The sequence below is a fragment of the Cricetulus griseus genome, chromosome 8 (assembly GCF_003668045.3).
Source record: "Cricetulus griseus strain 17A/GY chromosome 8, alternate assembly CriGri-PICRH-1.0, whole genome shotgun sequence".
Taxonomy (NCBI): Eukaryota; Metazoa; Chordata; class Mammalia; order Rodentia; family Cricetidae; genus Cricetulus; species Cricetulus griseus.
In genome coordinates, this window is record NC_048601.1 from 20,459,520 (window position 1) to 20,479,952 (window position 20,433).

The window sequence follows — 20,433 nt, forward strand, 5'->3', positions numbered from 1 at the left end:
CCAGGGCGTTATCTATGTTGCTTGATAAGGTTTGGTGGAGTTCATTTTGCAGTCCTGTTTTTGATTGTGTATAGAACAGGCCTCCTTATAAGGGTGAAGAGAATAAAAAAAGGACACAACCCAGATACCACTGTCCTTCTACTTACATATAATTATACATTGCAATGCCTCTGACATGATTGACTTGGTCAGAAAATGGAATAAAGAGGCTTGGCATACTCTTCCAAGCAAGACTATTTTAGTATCAATAGAGTTGTTGATCCAGTCCAATGCCAATCTGAACTGGTGAAGAGGTTGTCCTGGTTTCTGTACTTCTTATTCCTCCTGCTACAAGTTCAGTAAAAGTTGGGTGTTCCACAAAATGAGTGAATGATTAACTATGTCCATTTGCGTTTCCCCACTCTCTCCCTAACCTTATGACCCTTGTGATCCATTTCTTCAAGGGAAGGAAAGAGTTCAGCCACTTTGATGACCAGGGTTTTACAGTTACTCCTCTCCATCCTCGTGGAGATGTGGATGTGGGAACTTGTCTATCTTCAGAATTCTCCACTAATCCCAAGTCTGTAATAGAAATCTCCCCATCTCCAATCTATTAACACCATTTGCTCTCCTTTGTCAACATCAGTCACTTGCCACCATGAGGCTGCTAGTATTTGCCAACCTGCTTCCTTGGAGTGTGTTCTTTGCTGTTGCTGCTGCTGAGGCCAGAGGAGAACTGGCAGGTCTATATTTCAACCTTTTATCTAAAAAAGAAAACTGTAGCAAAGAGGACTCGTCCACCTGCCACCAAGCCCACCTTTGAAAATGGGCTTTCATACAACAAAGTTATTTATGTTAACAAAAATTCCTCAATAATTAGCAAGAAAGCTCACCAAGTCACTCATCCATGCACTCATCTGCTTATGATATACATTGAGTGCCTGTTACACCAGGAAATATGCTGGGCTCTGGGGGATGTGGAGATGAATGGGCCATGGTCCTTCCCCACTGCTCTTTAGAACCCAGTAGGCTGGATCTGCTGAGGAGCAGATCTGTGAGCAATAACTCGGTAGATCCCACTAGTATGGGTACCAAACACAGACATAATGAGCTGCCCAGGAGGAAGGGGAATTGGCCTGGATGACTTCCCTAAAGAAACAGTGACTAAAGCAAAGCTAAGACTGAACCTGGAACATTCGACTCCAGAGGTTGGAAGGACAGTGCACAAGAGGGCTGGGAATCTCAAGCTTACTGTGATAATTCTTTTATATTACATGACTTCAGAGTACTGAGGGGTTTGTACGTACCTCCTGTAGCTTGGGAGATTGGTCTACTCCTTTCAGAAAGTGAGTTGTCAAAATGAACTAATAATCAGATAATGAACATATTTTTGATCAACTATTCATACTTGACCAAATGTACCTTGATAAAACAAGACTTCATGAGGGCACAGGGAATTGAATACTGCATAGAACATTAAAATAGAGGGTGAACTGGGAGACCAGATTCTATGGCCATCTTCTCTTGTCTTGTGGTCTGTGGTATCCTATGTTATTAATTTGTTAGTTCCTAGTGATACAAAGAGACTACCAAATATCTATGCCAGTAGAAAATTGGGGTTGTCATGGCATGGCCAGTTGAGGGCAGCTGATGTAAGTTAGAAAACACACAATGGGAAACTCCTGGCTTCTAAGCCCTATGTAAAACGATTAGCTTTAATCAGCCTGCTCTGACCCATGCTTCTGCACCCCTCAATTAAGGAAAGCAATCAAATGCTTCATTGCTGGGCTGCTTCCTTGCTGGTCAGTGTGGGGCTTTTCCTGTGTCTTTTTTTTTTTTAAAGAAGTCTATAGATCCACAGTCTGCATGTCACAGGATAACTTTGATCTTCCTGTGTGGAAACTGTGTTCTTAAACTGCAGATTTCACTCTTGCCCTTTTAGCTTGGAAGGACAAGCATTTTATTTACAGAAGAGCCCAGGAGACCCAGAAGAAAAGACCACCATCCCAGGACTGTGAATGCTAAGAGGGCAGTGAGTATCTGAGGCTGTCCAATCGTTCCCTAACTCCTCCCCACAGGCCCTCATCTGAACCTGCCTCCCCACCCAGGGAAGGAAGATGGGCTCTTACTCATTTCCATGTACTCAGGAGTCAGCCCAGTGTATGGTTCTAGACTGTAGTCCAGGTCCCACTGCTCTGGACGTTTTGAGTGGTCAGGGTCACTTTCTCCAGGTTCTGTCTCATCTTTCAGCTTCCGAAAGAGTTTCTTTAGCTTCCTACAAAACAAATGCAGTTGTCATTAAAAGCCTTGGGGGGGGGCAAAATTATTGCAGCTGAAGAAAAAGAGGATGAGACAAAATATGTATAGGCACTAAAGTCATCCCTGAACCAACCAAGGAGGTGTTTTATTAAGATAATTAAAAAAAACCCACCCTCAGGAAAATATCAGAGGAAGAAGGTTACCATCAACACCACCCAGCTATGAACACTGCGGCCTACAACAGCCACCTGACTGCAAGACATACCGCTGCAACAGCTCTAAACCTTGCAGATCTTGTGCAGGTAATCAAAGCTGTTGAGTGCAATGCCATGATATGCCTGAAGTCAGAATCTTGGGTGTTAGTGGGAACAGAAGTTTCACAGACTGGGGACAGTGATGGGTCACAGCTGGGTTTAAGGAACAGTGAACACTAATGACTGCACCTAGGTGGCCCAGGTAGTCCATTGACCACCTCCTAATACCAGAACAAGGTGACATTCTTCTGACAAGGAAATGGACTGGAGAGACTCAGCATCTAAAAGAAAAGAAGAGGGACCTGTGGAGCCATTGTGTAGGCAGCTCTATTGTACCCAGAGTCTAAAACTTGTCTGTGCTCTAGGCAGAGAGAGAGCCAAGGATGTCTCCTCATGGAAAGAGCAAGAGATGACCTGGTGATGGCTGTGACTGTGAGCAGGCACGGGGGTAGCAAAAAGGTCCAGGAGCTTCAGAACTTAAGGGCTGGGGATGGGGTGGGAACAGAGACCTTAAAAGCACAAGGAAAGAGCAGGCCGGGGAGCAGAAGGCCAATGATGAGACTTAGCACAGGAAGCAAAGCAAGTAGACGGAGGGGCTTCCAAGTCTTATCAGTGTGGATTGATTCAGAAAAGGGGTGGGGTGTTGTATAAATCTACACAGAGCTCCCAAGAGCTGGTCATGCCCAGAAGTTTCCTCTGGGTATCAGTGACCAGTAACAAAATGAATGAAGTCTCTCCAGTCCCAGATTTAAAAGGAATCCTTCAAGTTGTATAACATATAGACGGGGCTTTGGGAAACCCCAAACTATGATGCTGAACCTACAATGCATTCTCTTGTTAAAATGATTGCTTTGATGTCATCCCCACCCTGTCCTTTGCATCTGTGGGGGGTTGTTTTGTTTTTTCTCCCCCCCCCCATGTCCTCCTTTAATGACAAGTTTCAGGAAGCCTCTGGAAGCTTTTGAAAGCCTCTGAGTTTTTTCCATAGTCAATGCTTCATGGACTTGCACCCAAACCATGTGATCTGTGGGGCCTTCTGATTCAGGGCCCTGGGCTTCAGGTGGTTCTACAGATGGTTCCTGGGTGTTGGCCTCACAGGGGAAAAAGGCAGAGCCTAGCTCTACATGGTTCAAAGATGACGACACAGCCACTGTGTGGCTATTTCTTTCCTGATTCCTTACGAAGTTCAAGTTTGTTCTTCAGACTTACGTTCCTCGTAAGACTTCACTGTTTTTGAGGAAGTAGCCCTCCTGTGATATCTCTAAAGATAAATAGTGTTTATCAATCTATACAGAAAAGTGAAAGTTTATAGATTCTTACAAGCTGCGTCTAAGAGTATATGACAGTTACTTGGGGACACGATCTGGCAAGTTAGTAAGGATAATGATGGGGAGAAGTATTACTGTGGAGGGATTCATTTGTCTGCTCTTTCCATCTCAAAGTATATTCAGGAGAGGTTCTAAAAGTGGAGGAGTTGGTGCTTTCTCTGAGTACACATGTCACCCCAATACCTGGAGACGAAGGTAAAGTATGCTAAGTTCCAGGACAGCCTGGGATATACAGTGAGACTCTGCATTTAAGGAAAGAAGGGAGGGAGGGAAAGAGGAAGGACAAAGGAGAGGAGAGAATGGTAAAAGAACAGGAAAAGAAAAGGAAAAGAGGGCAGAGTGTTTGTGTCATTTTTAAGGCCTGGGGTTCAATTCCCAAAACAGCACAAACAAGGCATGGAGAGAAACAGGCATTTCTCTTTTCACACAAAAGCAAAAGAACACACACACGTACACAGACACACAGACACACAGACACACAGACACAGACACACACAGACACACACACACACACACACACACACACACACACACACACACAAAATCTACCTGAATGATTAAAGTCCCATTCATAGTTTTGCTTTAGTGTTCACCAAAGCTAAATTCAAAATGAAAGTGTCAGAGTAGTGATGGGCGTGCCATTTCAGGGGCACAACAGAGTTACATCCAAAGTCTGTTTTTGCATAGGGCACCTATTGGAAAGATGAGACAATCACAGGTGAGGGAAACCCAAACGAATGAACACAGCAAACAAACAGCATGGCGTGACACGCACCATGTATGAAGCTCTCTTGGAAAGAACTGTTTGTAAGCAGTGGGCAGTGATGTAAGAAACCACCTGTCTTCTCCCTCAAAAGCCTCTGTCCCAAGCACATTTTTCTGTTTTTCAAAGTTAAATCTGGCCTGTCAGATTCTTATTTAACTCCTATGGGGAACAGGTAGATACGGGCTCTGGAGGTAAGGAACTGATAAGATGTGAACCGAAAGCCAGCAGGCCTAGAAAGCAGGAGAAAGGCAGCATTCCTGAGCCAGGACCTGTCAGTCACATTCGTGAACTTTCTCAAAAGACATGGAAGCCCGTGACACAGTAATATCCAGAAATGGATCTTCCTTCTTCTGGTGTCCATTTTCTAGACAGCCAAGCATTTATTCCAAGCTGTTTTCATTACACAACATATTGGATGCAAATCTTTGTACAATAACTTTCTGAAGGTTGTACATTGAGTATAAGACGAAGCCTTGATACAAACCGAGATCTGTTAGCCGTTATATTTCTGCTCCACAAAAGGGACTTAATACCGTTGGATATGATTTTTAATTCACATGATTCCTCCCTCACTGTCAGACTCCACTGTCATTTTTCTTTTGACTAGGAAAGATTCCTCTTAAAAATGCTTATTTCATATTTCATACCTATGTCCTATATATGGTCACTGCCAGAAATTTGGGTTCTAATTTTGGCTTACCAAGTAAGATCTTGAGTAGTAAATGAAACATTTATTGATCATAAATATAGAGATTTAGTCTGACCAAGTTCAAAACACAACCTGTAGGATGATCAAAAGAATATTGAGAATGGTGGCAGAACCTCTGATCTACATTCCTGAAATTGCCTAAATGCCAGGTGTCCGTGTGTAGTCTTTAGCAGACTGGAAACTAAAATAAGAGGGCTGGATGTAGCCCTTAGCTTCACTCAGCAGGAGAGGGGTTTGTGGGGTCCCAGCCTTGCAAAGTTCCTACCTCACAGATGACTATAATGACACCACATTCATCAAAAGACATAGACAGTGAGACTTAGAGAAGGAACTTGTATGCAACTTTGTGATTTATTAAAGTGTGGTATACTTTTAAACACATATGCAGTAAGTATAAATAAGAAAATTAAAATTTCAAGGCAAGCCAGCATGTGTTTTTTTCATCTGTCAGGAAGCTGATGGACAGAGAACATGCCAACACACTGTCACACATATGCCTGAGCTGTTGTTTCTCTTAAATTGCGAAAGGCTTTGGAACCCAGAAATAATATACTAAGTGGTAGATAAGATGTTCAGGAATGGAAACACAGCCATCTCATGCCTGTAAGCTATCTACCATTCCATCCACAAGAAAACGGCAATGCCCTAGAAAGACAGGTGTCTTCTCCAGATGTTTGATTGGCATGAAGGCTTTTCTTGGCAGCTGTACTGGAGAACTTGGTTGCATAGCTTCAAAGGGACCAGCTGTGGCTTTAGCATCATCTGTGTATACTCTGGATGTTGGCCTACAACAAATGCTGTCTCTAAGATACTGTGTGCCTACAGAACAAAATACATCTGTTTCTCTAGCTTTAATTGACTATCACTGAATGACTGTTGGTCAGAAAACAGAGAGAAAATAAAACTTCAAGACCCCAATTTATCAAGCTTGCTGGTCTTACTGATAACTGTAAGCTTGTTTGAGAGGTGGTATGCAACGCGTCAGGTGCCATGAGAGATACAGCAGGTGATAACTATGGTTCACCCTAGCAGATGAGTGATTCTCTGATAGGGAGCCCCACATGGTAAGGCTGTGGAGTTACTGGCTGGGGAAACCAGATGCTCCTGTCTGTAATTTCTCTCATGAGTCACTTCATTTCTTCCCTAAGAACTTCATTTCTTCCCTAAGAATAGCTTTGGGTGTTTTCCCACTGCTTGTGTGTTTATTTCATGAAAATATTCCATCTACTGGGCACATATATCTGCAGATAGTCAGAAAGAAGACTTTCATTTGGCTATATAATTTTGATAGACAATATACTGGGACATGCTTCATAACTGGATTTATTTGTCCCACGAGCACTGTGGACACTTAACAGCCTGCCTTGTTCTTTTGTTCAGACTAACTGCACACAGTTCACTTCCACCTCAAAGCAAATTCAAACTAGACTAAAGACTTTTTGTAAATAGATCATAAGTTTAAAGCTACAGCTTGTGCAAGGTCAGAGTCGCAGATATCTGGCCAGGTTGGGCATGCTAGTTCTTTGATTGCCAAGTCTGTTAACCATAAACCTATATCTCAAAGTTGTCACTGGCCACTGTTCTCCCCATCTGGTTGTAGTCTTGCCCCTATGACCTTGGAACCCTTGCATTGCCATGGCAATGACTCAACTCTCTATCACACTAGGAATATGCTTTTGACCAATGAGAAGTAAATCTTGTAATTTTCTTAGTCACTTCAAGACTCCTGAAGGACAAGAGTTTTAGAATAGAAGAAGAAGCCTGGAGAAGAATCTAGGAGGCATTAGAAGTATGACAGGATTATTAGACAATGGCAGAAGAATAAAAAAAAATCTGATTTGGAAAAGCACATGTGGAGAATTCATTTGCCCTCAGATTTTCTAAGTCTCTCACTTGCTATAGCATCCTCTCTGAACCCTGAGGGGCCATTGAGGCTGGACCGCAAAGGCTCCTGTTAGTGACACTCAGATACTGGTATTCCCACCAAATCCTCCTCTAAGAAAAAGCACTTAAAAGGGCCATGTAATGCTGTCTCAGTATGTCAGCAGAAAAATGCTTTTGAGTGCTCTCCCTAATGAAATGTTTTCCTAGTTAGGGTTTCTGTGACAAAGCAACATGTCTAAAGAGCAAGTCCAGGAGGAAAGGGTTTGATTGGCTCACACTCCCATAACCCTGTTCTTCATCTAAGGAAGTCAGGACAGGAACTCAAGCAGGACAGGAACCTGGAGGCAGGAGCTGATGCAGAGGCCATGGAGGGGTGCTGCTTACTGACTTGCTCCTCATGGCTTGCTCAGCCTTATTTCTTACAGAAACCTGAACCACCAGTCCAGGGATGGCGTCACCCACAAAACACTGGACCCTTCCCCATCAATCACTAATTAAGAAAATGCCCTACAGGCTGGCCCACAACCTGATGTTATGGAGGCATTTTCTTAGTCAAGGTTTCCTCCTCTCAGATGACTGTATTTTGTGTCTATGAGGTGCTTGAGGTAAGAAAAGAGTGATTGTGGTGGCACATGCCTTTAATTCCAGCACTCAAGAGGCAGAGGCCGATCTCTATGAGTTCAAAGCCAGCCTGGTCTACAGAGCTGGTTCCAGGATAGCCAGGGCTACACAGAGAAACCATGTCTCAAAAAACAAATAACAAACAAACAAAAAATAAAACAAAAGAAGGAGGAGGAGGAGAAGAGAAGAAGAAATAGAAGAGTCATCATCACCTTGGGCAGTGAATGTACAAATTCAGCTGGAAAGAGATTATTAACCAGCTCTTCTTTCCCAGAAGATTTCTTGGAAGCAGAATGTACATAATAAAACTCCAGCAGGGAGACGGACTCACAGGATCTTCAACTACCCCTGCGAGGACTGTCTGACCACTATAGGAGCACTGTTTCCAGTAGAATAGTCAGTCTTGTAAGTGTTCAAAACGCCTGGCCCAGCCTCCTGGAGTTACCCTTGCACTCCCTAGCTCTGTGACACTGTGCTAGCTAAAAGTAGCCCTGAAACGGATTCCTCTTTGAAATCACAGAGAACTAAAAAGAAAGGTTGGGCTCATCTGCTTAAGTATGAGGACCAGAGTTCAATCCCCAGATCTGCCATTAAAAGGCAAGCGTGGTAGCTTCCACTAACAGCCCTGGGAAAGAAGAGACAGGCAGATTCTTACCACTTGCTGGCAAACCATCCTCTCCTGTTAGGGAGGTCCAGGCCAGTGAGAGACCCTGTCTCAAAAAACAAGGCGGAGAGCTTCTGAGAAAAAGGTTTCCTCTGACCTCCACATATACTCAAATATGTGAGTGTACAACTGTACACCATCTACACCTGCACAAACACAACATATACATACATACATACATACATACATACATACATACATACATACACACATACATACACACACACACAAAACAAGGAAATAAAAATCCGAGGGACCAGAAAGGAAAGACAAAGGATATACAATTTTGGATGTCTAGATCGATTTTTTGCTTGTTTGCTTGTTTTGTTTTGTCCCTGTTTTAGTAGCTGTCAGTTACATTTCATGACCATTTCCATCTATAAAATTTATATAATGCCCCTGGTGCTTTACCAGATATTCATTTTAAGATCCTGTATCCCACATTTTATCATCAGAGTTTCTTAAATGACTTCCTCAGACTTTCCTATTCCTCTTCCCAGCAGAACCACCCTGCTTACTCAATGGCGGAGGACAAATACATCAAAAACTTTATGCACTTTGGGGTCTGGGTTATGTCTTAGCTCTGCCCTTTATTTTTATGTATATTTGAGCAAGTGGTAAATTACTCTGAGCTCAAACATCTCAGCTTTGATTAGGAAACAAAGCAAGCAGAAGACAGTTACTGGCTCACAGAAAGGGGAGAATGACTAAGTTATACGCAAAGGGGAGAGGCTGTGAAAACTGAGCTGAAAGTCTGGCACTTCTCCAAGGAGAGACAGTGAATTGGTCATTACGTACGGGACTCCAATCTCAAAGATGTTGTTCTGGATGAGCTGCTTCCCCAACATGATGATGCTGAGCTGGATACACAGCTCCATGAGACAGCCTCCGGGAGCACACTGCAGGAGGGGGAGCACAGAGACATCAGACCATGCAGGCTCTAGAGAAACGAGGAACACTGTGATGAGGGAAGAATGGAGCTAAGCTGGGGGCACCCTACAAACTGCTAGCCAGGCACAAATGCTAGAGAGTGTACTTGCCTCTTCCATGCGGTAACCATCGAACACATAGACATAGCTTCCAGGTCTGCCCACAAACCTGAAAGAAAAATATGTGTGCAGAGTCAGAAGAAGCAAGGCCACCGAAGCATTCACCCTTTGTGTGAAAGAGCTGCCACTCAGTGTCCTCTTTGAATGAACTGGCTGGTGTGTGTAGGGGGTCCCAAATCACCAAAGAACAGGAGTTCAGACCCGTTATCTGCTAGTGAAGATCTGTAATACTTATGGTCCAGTTCTCATCACAACCAGTTTCTGGGCAGAGGGGGAGAGCTGGGCAGGGCACCAGACTGAATATGATGAGGGGATAGGATGGTGTGTGTGTGTGTGTGTGTGTGTGTGTGTGTGTGTGTGTGTGTGCAAGTGTATGTGTGTGTGTGTGCATGTGTATGTGCATGTGTGTGTGTGTGTGTGTGTGTGTGTGTAAGAGAGAGAGAGAGAGACAGACAGACAGACAGACAGACAGACAGACAGAACAGAGACAGAACAGAGAACAGTGCCTTTCCCCCTCTACCAGTGTCAAAGACTGAATTTGCATTGCTGTTCTTTGGTAAGGGCTATGACTTTTCAAGAAACTGAGGGTGAGCCTGACCAAAGGTGTAGGCATCTTTCCTTCAGAAAAGGGGGCATCTTGCTTTTTTACTGAAAATATTCCAAGAAGGGGAAGTAGCCTGCCCCATTTCTCTTCTGAAGAGAATCTATTATATTGAAGGAGAAGGAGACTGGGCAAGTGATGGAAGTAGTGAGGCAGAAACCAATCACAGAGCCAGGCAGCCTGTCACAGGAGTCTGCTTCCTTCAAATGTGAGCCACTTGAAACTCTTCCATTGAGTGCCTCTGAGATTGTTTTCTATGCAGTCTTCCTGTGGTTCCCGAGGATAACGAATCCTTTTCCCTTCCCTTCCCTTCCCTTCCCTTCCCTTCCCTTCCCTTCCCTTCCCTTCCCTTCCCTTCCCTTCCCTTCCCTTCCCTTCCCTTCCCTTCCCTTCCCTTCTCTTCCCTTCCCTTCCCTTCCTTTCTCTTCCCTTCTTTCTTTTCAATGTTATGGATTGAACCTAGGACTTTACATGAGCTAGGCAGCTATTGCATTGCTCAATTTCATGCCCCATCACCCATTATTTTTCCTATGTCTCTTATTGTGTCATTCATCACAGATTACAGAAGTGCTGTTTCACAGACTATCCCTTCAGGGTACCACAAATCTAAGTATCAGGATCATTCTGTATGCAATGCCATGTGTATGTAATTTGCCTTGGCTTTGAATCTGGATAGAAATATCACTATTGTCTCTTCAATTTGGGCAGCATCTTTGCTACTATCATTTCATCAGAGCTAAAAGCAGAGGTCTTAGAAGGAATTTGTGTTTTGGGGTTACAGACACATCTACAAAAAAGGTCACACATGGATAACAAACATTCTTGGTGGTACCACACAAGCTTTGGGCTCCAAGGAAACCAACAAGTGTTTATTAGAAGCAACTTTTCACCTAAATCTACTGTATAATAAAACATTTTAACCAGTGTGTGTGCTCAAGTACTTGTGATCCTAGCTCTAGGGAGGCTGAGGCCTGTAGACCACCAAGTAAAGTCAAGCCTGAGCTACACAGTGAGTTTGAGGATAGCCGAGGCTTCACAGTGAGATGCTGTCTCAAGAAAAAGAAATCAACATCAAACAGAAAGAATCCTTGTTCTTTGTCATTAGTTCTTGAGAGGAGCCCCTAAATTCTTAGAATTTCTATGGTCATAGGGGCATCTTCGCTGTTTGTTATGGGCTCTTGGGACTATTACCTAAATTTAAGCTAGTGTGTGTGTGTGTGTGTGTGTGTGTGTGTGTGTGTGTGTGTGTGTGTGTGTGTGTGACATACCTTTAATCCCAGCACTCAGAGGCAGAGGCAGGTGGATAACTCAGTTGGAAACCAGCCTGGTCTACGCAGCCAGTTCCAGGACAGACAGAAGAGCTGCCACACAGAGAAACCCTGTCTCAAATATTTGAGTGTGTGTGTGTGTGTGTGTGTTATGTATGTATGCATGCATGTATGCACATACGTTAGTGCGATTACTCAGGATGAAGACAGGTAATGCCAGGGACCAACCATATAACTGGGACTTTGAGCCACCCAACAGCAATCTGCCCTCAGTGGGGGAAGGAGACAGGAGTCTGAGTTCAATCTCATGGTATAACCACATGATTGAATAAAGAATGCCTAAGTAAAGAGATCTTGGGTGAGCATGGTTGAAGCACATGGATGTTCCAGGAGGGTCTCAAGTCCCCAGGACATGGCCACTTTGGGATCAGGACCCTGTGAGATGTCAGTCTGGGAACTGTTTTGGATTACTCCCCTTTACTATAAGACTGTGACTGTGAGTGTTGTGCATTCTTGGATCCTGTGTGTTAATCTAGGGAATTATAGAATTTGAGGAGGCAGTGAGAACTCTGGAATTCCTAGCTGCAGGAATTCAGAACTGCAAATGTCCTGAGTACCCAGAACTTTCGGCTGTTATATGAAGTGAGGCAGTCAATGAAGAATAGTGCCCTTCATCTGAGAAGCCTGTATCAACTCCAGTTAAACAGCACCAAACTTCACTGTGCAGCCATAGAACCTCTGGCTAAACATGCAGTCCTCTTCTGCCTTGTTCTCTAGGGCAATACCTACTAAGAGGTTCCCTTCAGGGTCTTGGCTCAAATTCTTGTGTAGTTGCCAGGGATATTTGATTCTGAGGATGCAAATTCACTTCTTCATGAACAGCCAGTCGGGTAATAGTTTATCCAGCCGAGGGGGAAGAACAGGGTGAGAATGGGAGCTGACAATGGAGACAAAATAACTACTTGTCCTGATAACGGAGGACCTGGGTAGCAGTGCATTGGGCAAATTGCTTTTGCATGATTCTACTCACCTCCCCTTGAAAAATGCCACATAGAAGATGGGGGAATAGGCATTGACAAACTTTAGCAAGAAAGCTTTGAGGATCAAGCGTTCTTCAAAGGTCTGCTCAGTTTTCGGGACCTCTGCAAAGGAAGAACACAGTCAGTGAGGCTGCGGCGAGGGGGTTTTCTTTACCTTTAATCTTCAGTGTGTGTGTGTGTGTGTGTGTGTGTGTGTGTGTATCTGTGTTTACATCTGTGTGTGCAGGTACCCTCAGAGGACAGGAGAGCACATCATAGCCCTTGGAGCTGGAGTTACAAGAGGCTATAAGCCTCATGATGGGGGTGCTGGAGAGCAAACTCCAGTTCTTTGCAAGAGCAATATGTACTCTTAACTGTTGAGCCATCTCTTCAGTCCAGAGTAACTGTTTTGACCTAAACATGAGTCACTGTCTCCCAAGTTACAACTTTGGAGTAGAATCCAGGGGCCCTGCCTCTCTGGCACGTGAGAAATGGACAGGTTCATCTGGGAGACACCAAACAGTTTGCTGGATAATCTGAGGTTACTCAGGTAAAGTGTACATAAAATCTTCACCCCACACTTTCTGCTGCTCCCTCCTGACCTCCTAAGCAGTGAAGTCATTCTGAACTTCACAAAGAAGAGCTTGTGGCCCCCACCCTTACTTGGTCCCAGGGAAGTCAGCCAGCATATGTAACTCTCATAACTGCACTTGAACAAAAGTTTCAGGCCAAAAGGCCTTAGAGTTGGTAGGCATCTGAATCAATTTCTTTATCTCCTCCTCTATTTTTACCAGGAAGATGATCATCTGTAAGATCTAGGGAAGGCTGAGACGCCTCTTGATCATCCACACAAATCATGAAAGGTCACCAAAGAAGGCAAAGAGAGAAACACAGCTAAGCCTATGTCTCAAACCCGTATGTCACAACCCCAGGACATGTATTCTGTCATGTCCCAGCAGAGAAGTTAGTACACATCTTTAGCAGGGCCCTGAGGAGATTGGGCAAAAACCCCTTCAGGTGCCTTCAGAAGACTGAAGATGGTGGGAGGCTCCTGTGAGAAGGGTGTGGCAAGTTTGTAGAAACGCCTCGGACTGGGATCAATGAACAACTTGGTGAAAGAGGACATGGGGTGCTGTTAATTCATTTGTGTTGTTGAATAAAATTTCATGAACTAGTTAAGTTACAAAACAACCAGAAAACTACTTACAATGCCGGAGGCTTGGAAGGCAAGACCACGGTAGACTCGGTTCCTTTCCCTGACCCTCTCCTCATCTACACACCCCTGAATTCTTCAACACTCGGGTTCAATCTCCTCCCAGAAGAGCCTGCTTTCTGCTCCATGGAAAGCACCTCACTGCTACGTCCCACTGTGCTGGGAGAGCTAGTCATCTCCTGGGACCTCTTTTATAAGTTCACTTACAGAGGCACTGCTTCGTGACCTAAACCATCTCTTCTCAAATGTCCTGCAACACTGTCACGTTGGTGATTAGGATTTATGCTGGATGGTCTTATGTCAACTTAACACAAGTTAAGTCATCTGAGAAGAGGGGAACCTCAATTAAAATTTCTCTATTAGATAGGGAGGTAGGCAGGACTTTCTTAATTTGTGATTGATGGGGGAGGGCCCAGCTCATGATGGGTGGTGCCATCCCTGGGCTGAGCAAGCCACGATGAGCAACCTGGTAAGCAGCACTCCTCCATGGCCTCTGCACCAGTTCCTGCCTGCAGGTTCCTGCCCTGCTTGAGTTCCTGTTCTGACTTCCTTTGGTAATGAACAGTGATGCTGAAGCATAATGAACCCTCTCCTCCCCAACTTGCTTTTTGGTCCTGGTGTTTCATTTCAGCCATAGAAGCCCCAACTAAGACGGAATTTCAGTAGATGAATTTGGAGTGTGTGTGTGTGTGTGTGTGTGTGTGTGTGTGTGTGTGTGTGTGTGTGTGTGGCAAATAATAGAATCATATCACATGGTCATATGCTTTAGGACTCCCCTCGAATCATGTAAAGTGGTAAGTATAAAAGTATGTTGAGCCCAGGGCACAGTGCCAGGACCACACAGGATACATCCAATTTGTGTATATACAGCCTGCATAGGAAGAGTTGAACTGTGACCCTGCTCTCTCCTCTGGTGTGTGCCCTTCCCTGACCTTCTCCTCATGTACAAGTGCTTGCATTCTTCAACACTCAGGCTAAATCTCCTCCGAGAAGTTTTTCCAGATGTCTTGAGTTGGTGCCATTTTTCCTGTTTTCTTATATGGACTCGATGCCTTCCTATATTACCTATATATGTGCTCTATAAAGTTGAACAATAGCATTGTTATCACTGATTGTCCATGCATACTTAGCAGAGCTCCAAACATCAAAAGATGGGAACAGGTAGTTTGTGAGGACGCATGGTAAGATGGGATGGTGGGAAAGAAAAAGGAGGAAAGATTTATGAATAATTTTGTCCCTAACAGGTTGATGTCCATAGCGGTTTGAATGAGAATAGCTCCATAGACTCCTAAGAGTGAACGTATGGTCCCCAGTCAGTGAAATTGTGGAAGGACTAGGGGGTGTGACCTTGTTGGAGGAGGTGCATCACTGGGAGAGTGCTTTGGGGTTTCAAAAGCCCACATGAGGCTCAGCCTCCCTTTCTCTCTCTTGACTGCTAGCTGTGGATCAGGATGTAAAATACCCAGTTACTGCCAGGCAGTGTTGGCAAATGCCTTTAACCCCAGCACTTGGGAGGCAAAGGCAGGTGGATTTCTGTGAGTTCAAGGCCACACTGGTCTACAGAGTGAGTACCAGGATAGCCAAGGCTACACGGAGAAATTGTCTTGAAAAAAAAATCAAAACAGAAACCAAATAACCCCAAAAACAAGCAAACGAAAAACCCCAAACCTCCCAGTTATTGCTCCAGTGCCAGGCCTGTCTGCTTCCCTCTATGATGACCACGGACTAACCCTTTAAAATTGTAAGCAAGCTCCCAATTCAATGTTTTGTTTTATAAGTTGATTTGGCCATGATGTCTCCTCTAGCATTAGGGCAGTGACTAAGACCATATTGTAGGCCATAGAGGCACTGATGTCTTCTATAGAACTGTACCCAACCAGAGGCAACCAGAGGATATCCAGGAAAAGAGCTGTCACATGCCATCAGTATGAATAGGAACTATGTGATGGTCAGCTAGAAGGTGGCTCAAACAGATATACATGGCACACAAGAATGTCTGTTCCATTTCGCCAAGACACGGTCTCTGTGGGGGAAGTTAGGCTGCTAGGAAAACTCAATGGAATAGAGAATAGCATTAGTTTTTTGTTGTCGTTTTGTTTGTTTTTTTATACCTTTGATTGCTTAAGGCTTTGTTTAGAACATAATTGCATTTGGTATTTTGTTGTTTGCTCTTTGGGACAGGATCTCACTTTTTAGCTCAGGATGGCATGGAACTCAAGATACACTTTAGGATAGCATTAAACTCATGAACCCCCACCCCAGCTATCTAAATACTGAAGTTTTAGGCCTGTACTACCGTGCCCATCCCCTTCCTTCTCTTTCAAATATGGTGGTGGCAATACTTGCCTCACTGAGGAGACAGAGAGAGGTGAGTCACATGAGTAAATGTATAGCATACACATTATATATATGCATGGTAGCTCACACCTTTAATGCTATCACTCAGGAGGCAGAGGCAAATGAATCTCTCTGAGTTCAAGATCAACCTGATCTATATAGTGAGTTCCAGGGCTATGTAGTGAGACTCTGATTCAAAAACAAAACAGAAGAGTGACAGTTGGGAAGAGCCACCGATTACAAGAGTGTACCTCCAGGAATGGAATCCTATTTTGCCTGGGGAGGCCACATTCCTGTGTAAGATGAGACAGACATTGGCTGGATCCTCATCAAATGATTTTCCTCTTCCTGGATAGACATTAGCTGTAAATGAATCATGGCCTGTCATAGTTCTTTTCACTGTTCTGTGATAAAATATTATGACGTTAAGAACTTAAGGGAAAAATTGTTTATTTTTTGCTCAAGTTCAAGGGTACAGTTCATCATGACAGGGAAGTAGATCCAGCATGTCACATTTCCAGTCAGAGAGCAGGGCAATGCATCCAAGCTGCTTCTCAGTGCATGTTCTCTACAGTCCCATATCCTATCCAGGAAATGGTGCCACCCACAGTGGGCGGCTCTTCACATTTCAATGACCACAACCAAGATCATCCCTCGTGGGCTTATTCAGAAGCCTCTCTCCTGGGTGACTCTAGATTCTGTCAAGTTGGCAATTAACTGTCACATGACCCATGAGTTGGAAGCCTTTGCCTTTGACATCATTTGCTCCTAAAGTCTCTTCTTAGTCTCACGTCCCTCAACTCCAAGGAAGATCTCAAGCCCACAGAGTATAGCAACTGCACCTAGAGGAGAAATTCCAGAACTCTAAATCCCCAAGCAGAAGGCTGCCCACCGAACACCTGGTAGAACAGCTATGGGAGCATGCTATAACTCATGGAGGTTTATAACATCTTAATGGAATATGCAACCTGAGAAATGCAGCTGAGGTGCAACTATGAGAATAAGAAGTCCTGAGATATTGGTTTGCTGTTGTTTGTAGATGGTGGGTCCCCCAATGGTTCTTGAGTTGAAAGTATGTCCTCTGGATGGCGGGTCCAGTCATTAAGAGGTCATTGGTTCTAGAGGGCACAAGCTTCATTCAAGGCCCGATTCATACTGGATGGGCTGTTGTGGGGAGGGCCTAGTTGAAGGTGGACACTGGAGGCATGTCTTAAAGGACACATCCCACTCAAGCCCTTTCTTGTCTGTCTGTCTCTGTCCTTGCTCAGTTTGGCGCCTCAGTACCCATGTCAAAAATTGGAGTTTAGTGCCAAATTTCAATAATCCTAGTACAGGGAGGTGGATCCTAGGAGTTTACTGACCAGCCAGTCTAGCAAATCAGGGAGCTGCAGGTTCACTGAGAAACCTTACCTCAAAATACAAGGTTTAATTTAATGACTTCAAAATATAAGAGTAATCAGGGAACATATGATACCCCTCCCCATACCCACTCTATGGATACCCAATTTCACTGCACACAGACTAGGAGGGCAGAGGGGGAAAAAAAAACATGGATTTGCCCTCAGGACTGGTGTGCTAAGTAACTGAATCCAGACATAGAGACATACAGACAGAGTGTCCATAGTGTCTATATCCAGTGTTCAAAAAAAAGAGACTGAGGCAAAGCACACATAGTGGAGAGGAAAGGGGGGGAGGAAAAAGAAGGAAAAGGGAAGGGAGGGGAAGAGGAGAGAGAAAGGGATGGAAGGGAGGAAAGACAAGGGGTGGAGAAAAGGAAGAAAAAACTTTTTGACACAGTGGATTTTTCTCTTAAAAGAATAAAAAGGTACTTGAACCCTTGCCCAGTGTGCCTGCAGCATCCAATTCAAAGGTAACTTACCCTCAGCTCCTCTCTTTGAAATAGTTTTGGGTAAGAAAATTAAAACAAATGTCACCTAAAAAAAAAAAAAAACCTAATGAGAGCAGAGGGTCTAAATATTCGGAATGCTTATCTTGTGGCTGTGTAGAAGAGGGTTAGGATGAGGTAAAGGAGGGACACATGTCTTTAATTTCCTTTTATAATCCCCTTTGAACTGACTACACTCAGATCTCTCCATCCCTACAGGAATTTCCTCTATGTTCTCTGGGAAAAGAATTAAAAAAAAAAGGAATCTGGTGTTTTCAGAGCTCTTTGCTCCAGCTAGGAATGAGTGGCCTTCTCTCTCCACACTGACAAATCATGAGCTTGGCGGTTATTTATTAGTTTTATTTTTAAAAGCAGCCTGCACTAGGCTTTTAGGGCTGTGCACCATCATAAATAATGGGCATTTTCAATAAACAGTTCAAATCTACTCGATGGGCCACTAAATCACTTGGGTCCCCCACCTTGGGAAGCCCTGTGGCCACGGGGAGCATTTGTGTGAGCTTTCTAGGGAGGGAGCAACCCAGGAAAGCTCAGAGCAAGGGAGACAATGGGGCTGGGGCAGGGCTAGGGGATGATACTGGGGACTGTGGTTGGGCTTTTGAATCTTTCAGAAACCCACACAGGGAGCTTCACCTGCCTGTCACAAAGACGACTGCGTGCCAGAAAATAGAAAACTCACATTCTCAGAGTTCACACTGGTGGGTAATGTGTAAGGGGACTCGCCACGGCTATCTGTGTGTCAGGCCCCTGAGCAGGACCCACTCATAAGATTCTGCTGTGGTCTGAACCTGGGCCTCGTGAGAAAACAGTCCAAATGAAGTTCCCTTAGATCCTGTTGCTATGGGGACTTAAAGGACCATCCAATGATGACAGGGCAAGGAGGAAGGCTAGCCATAATGCCACCCCCTTGAGAGGGCTGTTGAAGGTGGATTGGAGGCCATCCAAGGGGGTCACCTGTTCTCAATCCATGGGAGCAGAGAACTACAGGACTTCATCTAGAACCAGGAGGGGACATTCTGAGAGCATGCAAACACAATGCCCTTACCTGCCCCTCCCCCTCTTTCTTAAGTGTCAACCTCTGCTGCCTTGTGTCACTAAAACACATGAGTGCTAATGACCCAGCTGTAAGCTGCCTTGGAAGATAATTAGTGTGAAAGCCCAAGTTAGTCCCAGGGGGCCAACTTAGGCCTCTGAGTCCCCAGAGCTCCCTCCTAATCATATGGAAACATCACAGCCGGCAAGAAGATGTCTGGCAAACAGTCTTGGGAAAGCTGCTTCTTGTAGCTGGTTTCCCCAGCAGCCCAGCCAGCAGAGGCATCACGATAGCAATAAAACAAAAACAGGAAGATGCCTCCGTATGTTTCAGCTGGGCCAGCCCTGGCACTGGGGGTTCAGAAGCGTGGATGGTCTAAACGTTGTGTGGCTGGATCTAGAAGTGCCTCTCTCTGCCTCTCCCCCAGGGTGGTTGAGCTTTTCTGATAGCCTAAGCAGCCCATCTGCCCTCTGTATGCGTAGGTAGTGGGTGTAGTGGGGAACTGGCTGAATCTCAGTGTACAGCAGTGTTTGTTGCCTTGCCATAGGAAGAGAATCACCTCCGGGGAAGCCGCCAGCTGGGTAATCAGGCAGCCAACAGACTGGCAAAGGGAGCTGAGAATGCCTGCAGTGGTGTTCCCTGCTGCTCCTGGTTCACGGAACCCTCATGGTGACAACCTCTCACCTGAGGTCCAGTGAAGGAGAAGGAGAAGGGCACCCTCAAAAAGTATAACACCTCACCTGTCCCACAGCATGGAGGGGCTTCTCTGTTATGCTAACTTGCACTTTGGAGAGGCCAGGCCACTGTCTAACTGTCTATGTGGTATAGCAGGGAGACTGGGAGCAAGGACTGTCACACCCTAGGAGCCCCTTGCTTAAGTACTGACACTTTCTCCTACCCGGCCAGAGCCAGAACAACTCAGGTAGGTCAAAGGGCATGACTCTAATAAAGATGTTACTGGCAATGAAGAGGTGTGGAGGGAACATGGTATCACAGGACCTATCCTGGGTGGGCTGTTAATTATGAAGGGGTGTAAATCTCCAGACATGTGGGGAGACTAGGGGAAGGCAAGGAGTCAGTTTAGAACTCCCTGCTGCTCTGGTGCCAGGAACCAAACCTAGGGTGACTTGTGTACCAACCAGGTCTATCATCAAGCTGCATCCTCAACACTCTTTTCACTTTTCTTTTTTTAATTTGTTTTGTTTTTTTCAAGACAGGATTTCTCCGAGTAGCCCTGGCTGTCCTAGAACCCACTCTGTAAACCAGGCTGGCCTCGAATCCACCTGCCTCTGCCTCCCGAGTGCTGGGATCCAAGTATGCACACCACTACCACTGTGCTTTTTTCACTTTTCACTTGAGAGAAGGTGTCGCTAAGTTGCCCATCTTGTCCTTGAACTCATGATCCTCCTGCCTCAGCCTCCCAAGTAGCTAGGATTACAGGCTTGTGTTGCCTGGCCCAGGGGTGGGGTGGGGTGGGGTATCATTGGCTAATAGGAGAGACTTGGGCTTCAGTGGTTAAGTGGAAAAATGAAGAAGATGGTTTGTT

At 44.9% G+C, this 20,433-nt stretch overlaps 1 protein-coding gene across 1 annotated transcript in view; it reads right to left on the reverse strand.

The window, feature by feature from the left end:
• Ano2 (anoctamin 2) overlaps positions 1–20,433 on the reverse strand; it is a 258,087-nt gene that overhangs the window by 36,057 nt on the left and 201,597 nt on the right. Inside the window, exons 15-18 of the mRNA XM_035448746.1 lie at positions 12,413–12,524; positions 9,505–9,562; positions 9,263–9,363; positions 2,109–2,254 (exon numbers count right to left, since the gene is read on the reverse strand). Of these exons, the coding sequence (XP_035304637.1) occupies positions 2,109–2,254; positions 9,263–9,363; positions 9,505–9,562; positions 12,413–12,524 (417 nt within the window). The remainder of the gene's footprint in view (positions 1–2,108; positions 2,255–9,262; positions 9,364–9,504; positions 9,563–12,412; positions 12,525–20,433) is intronic.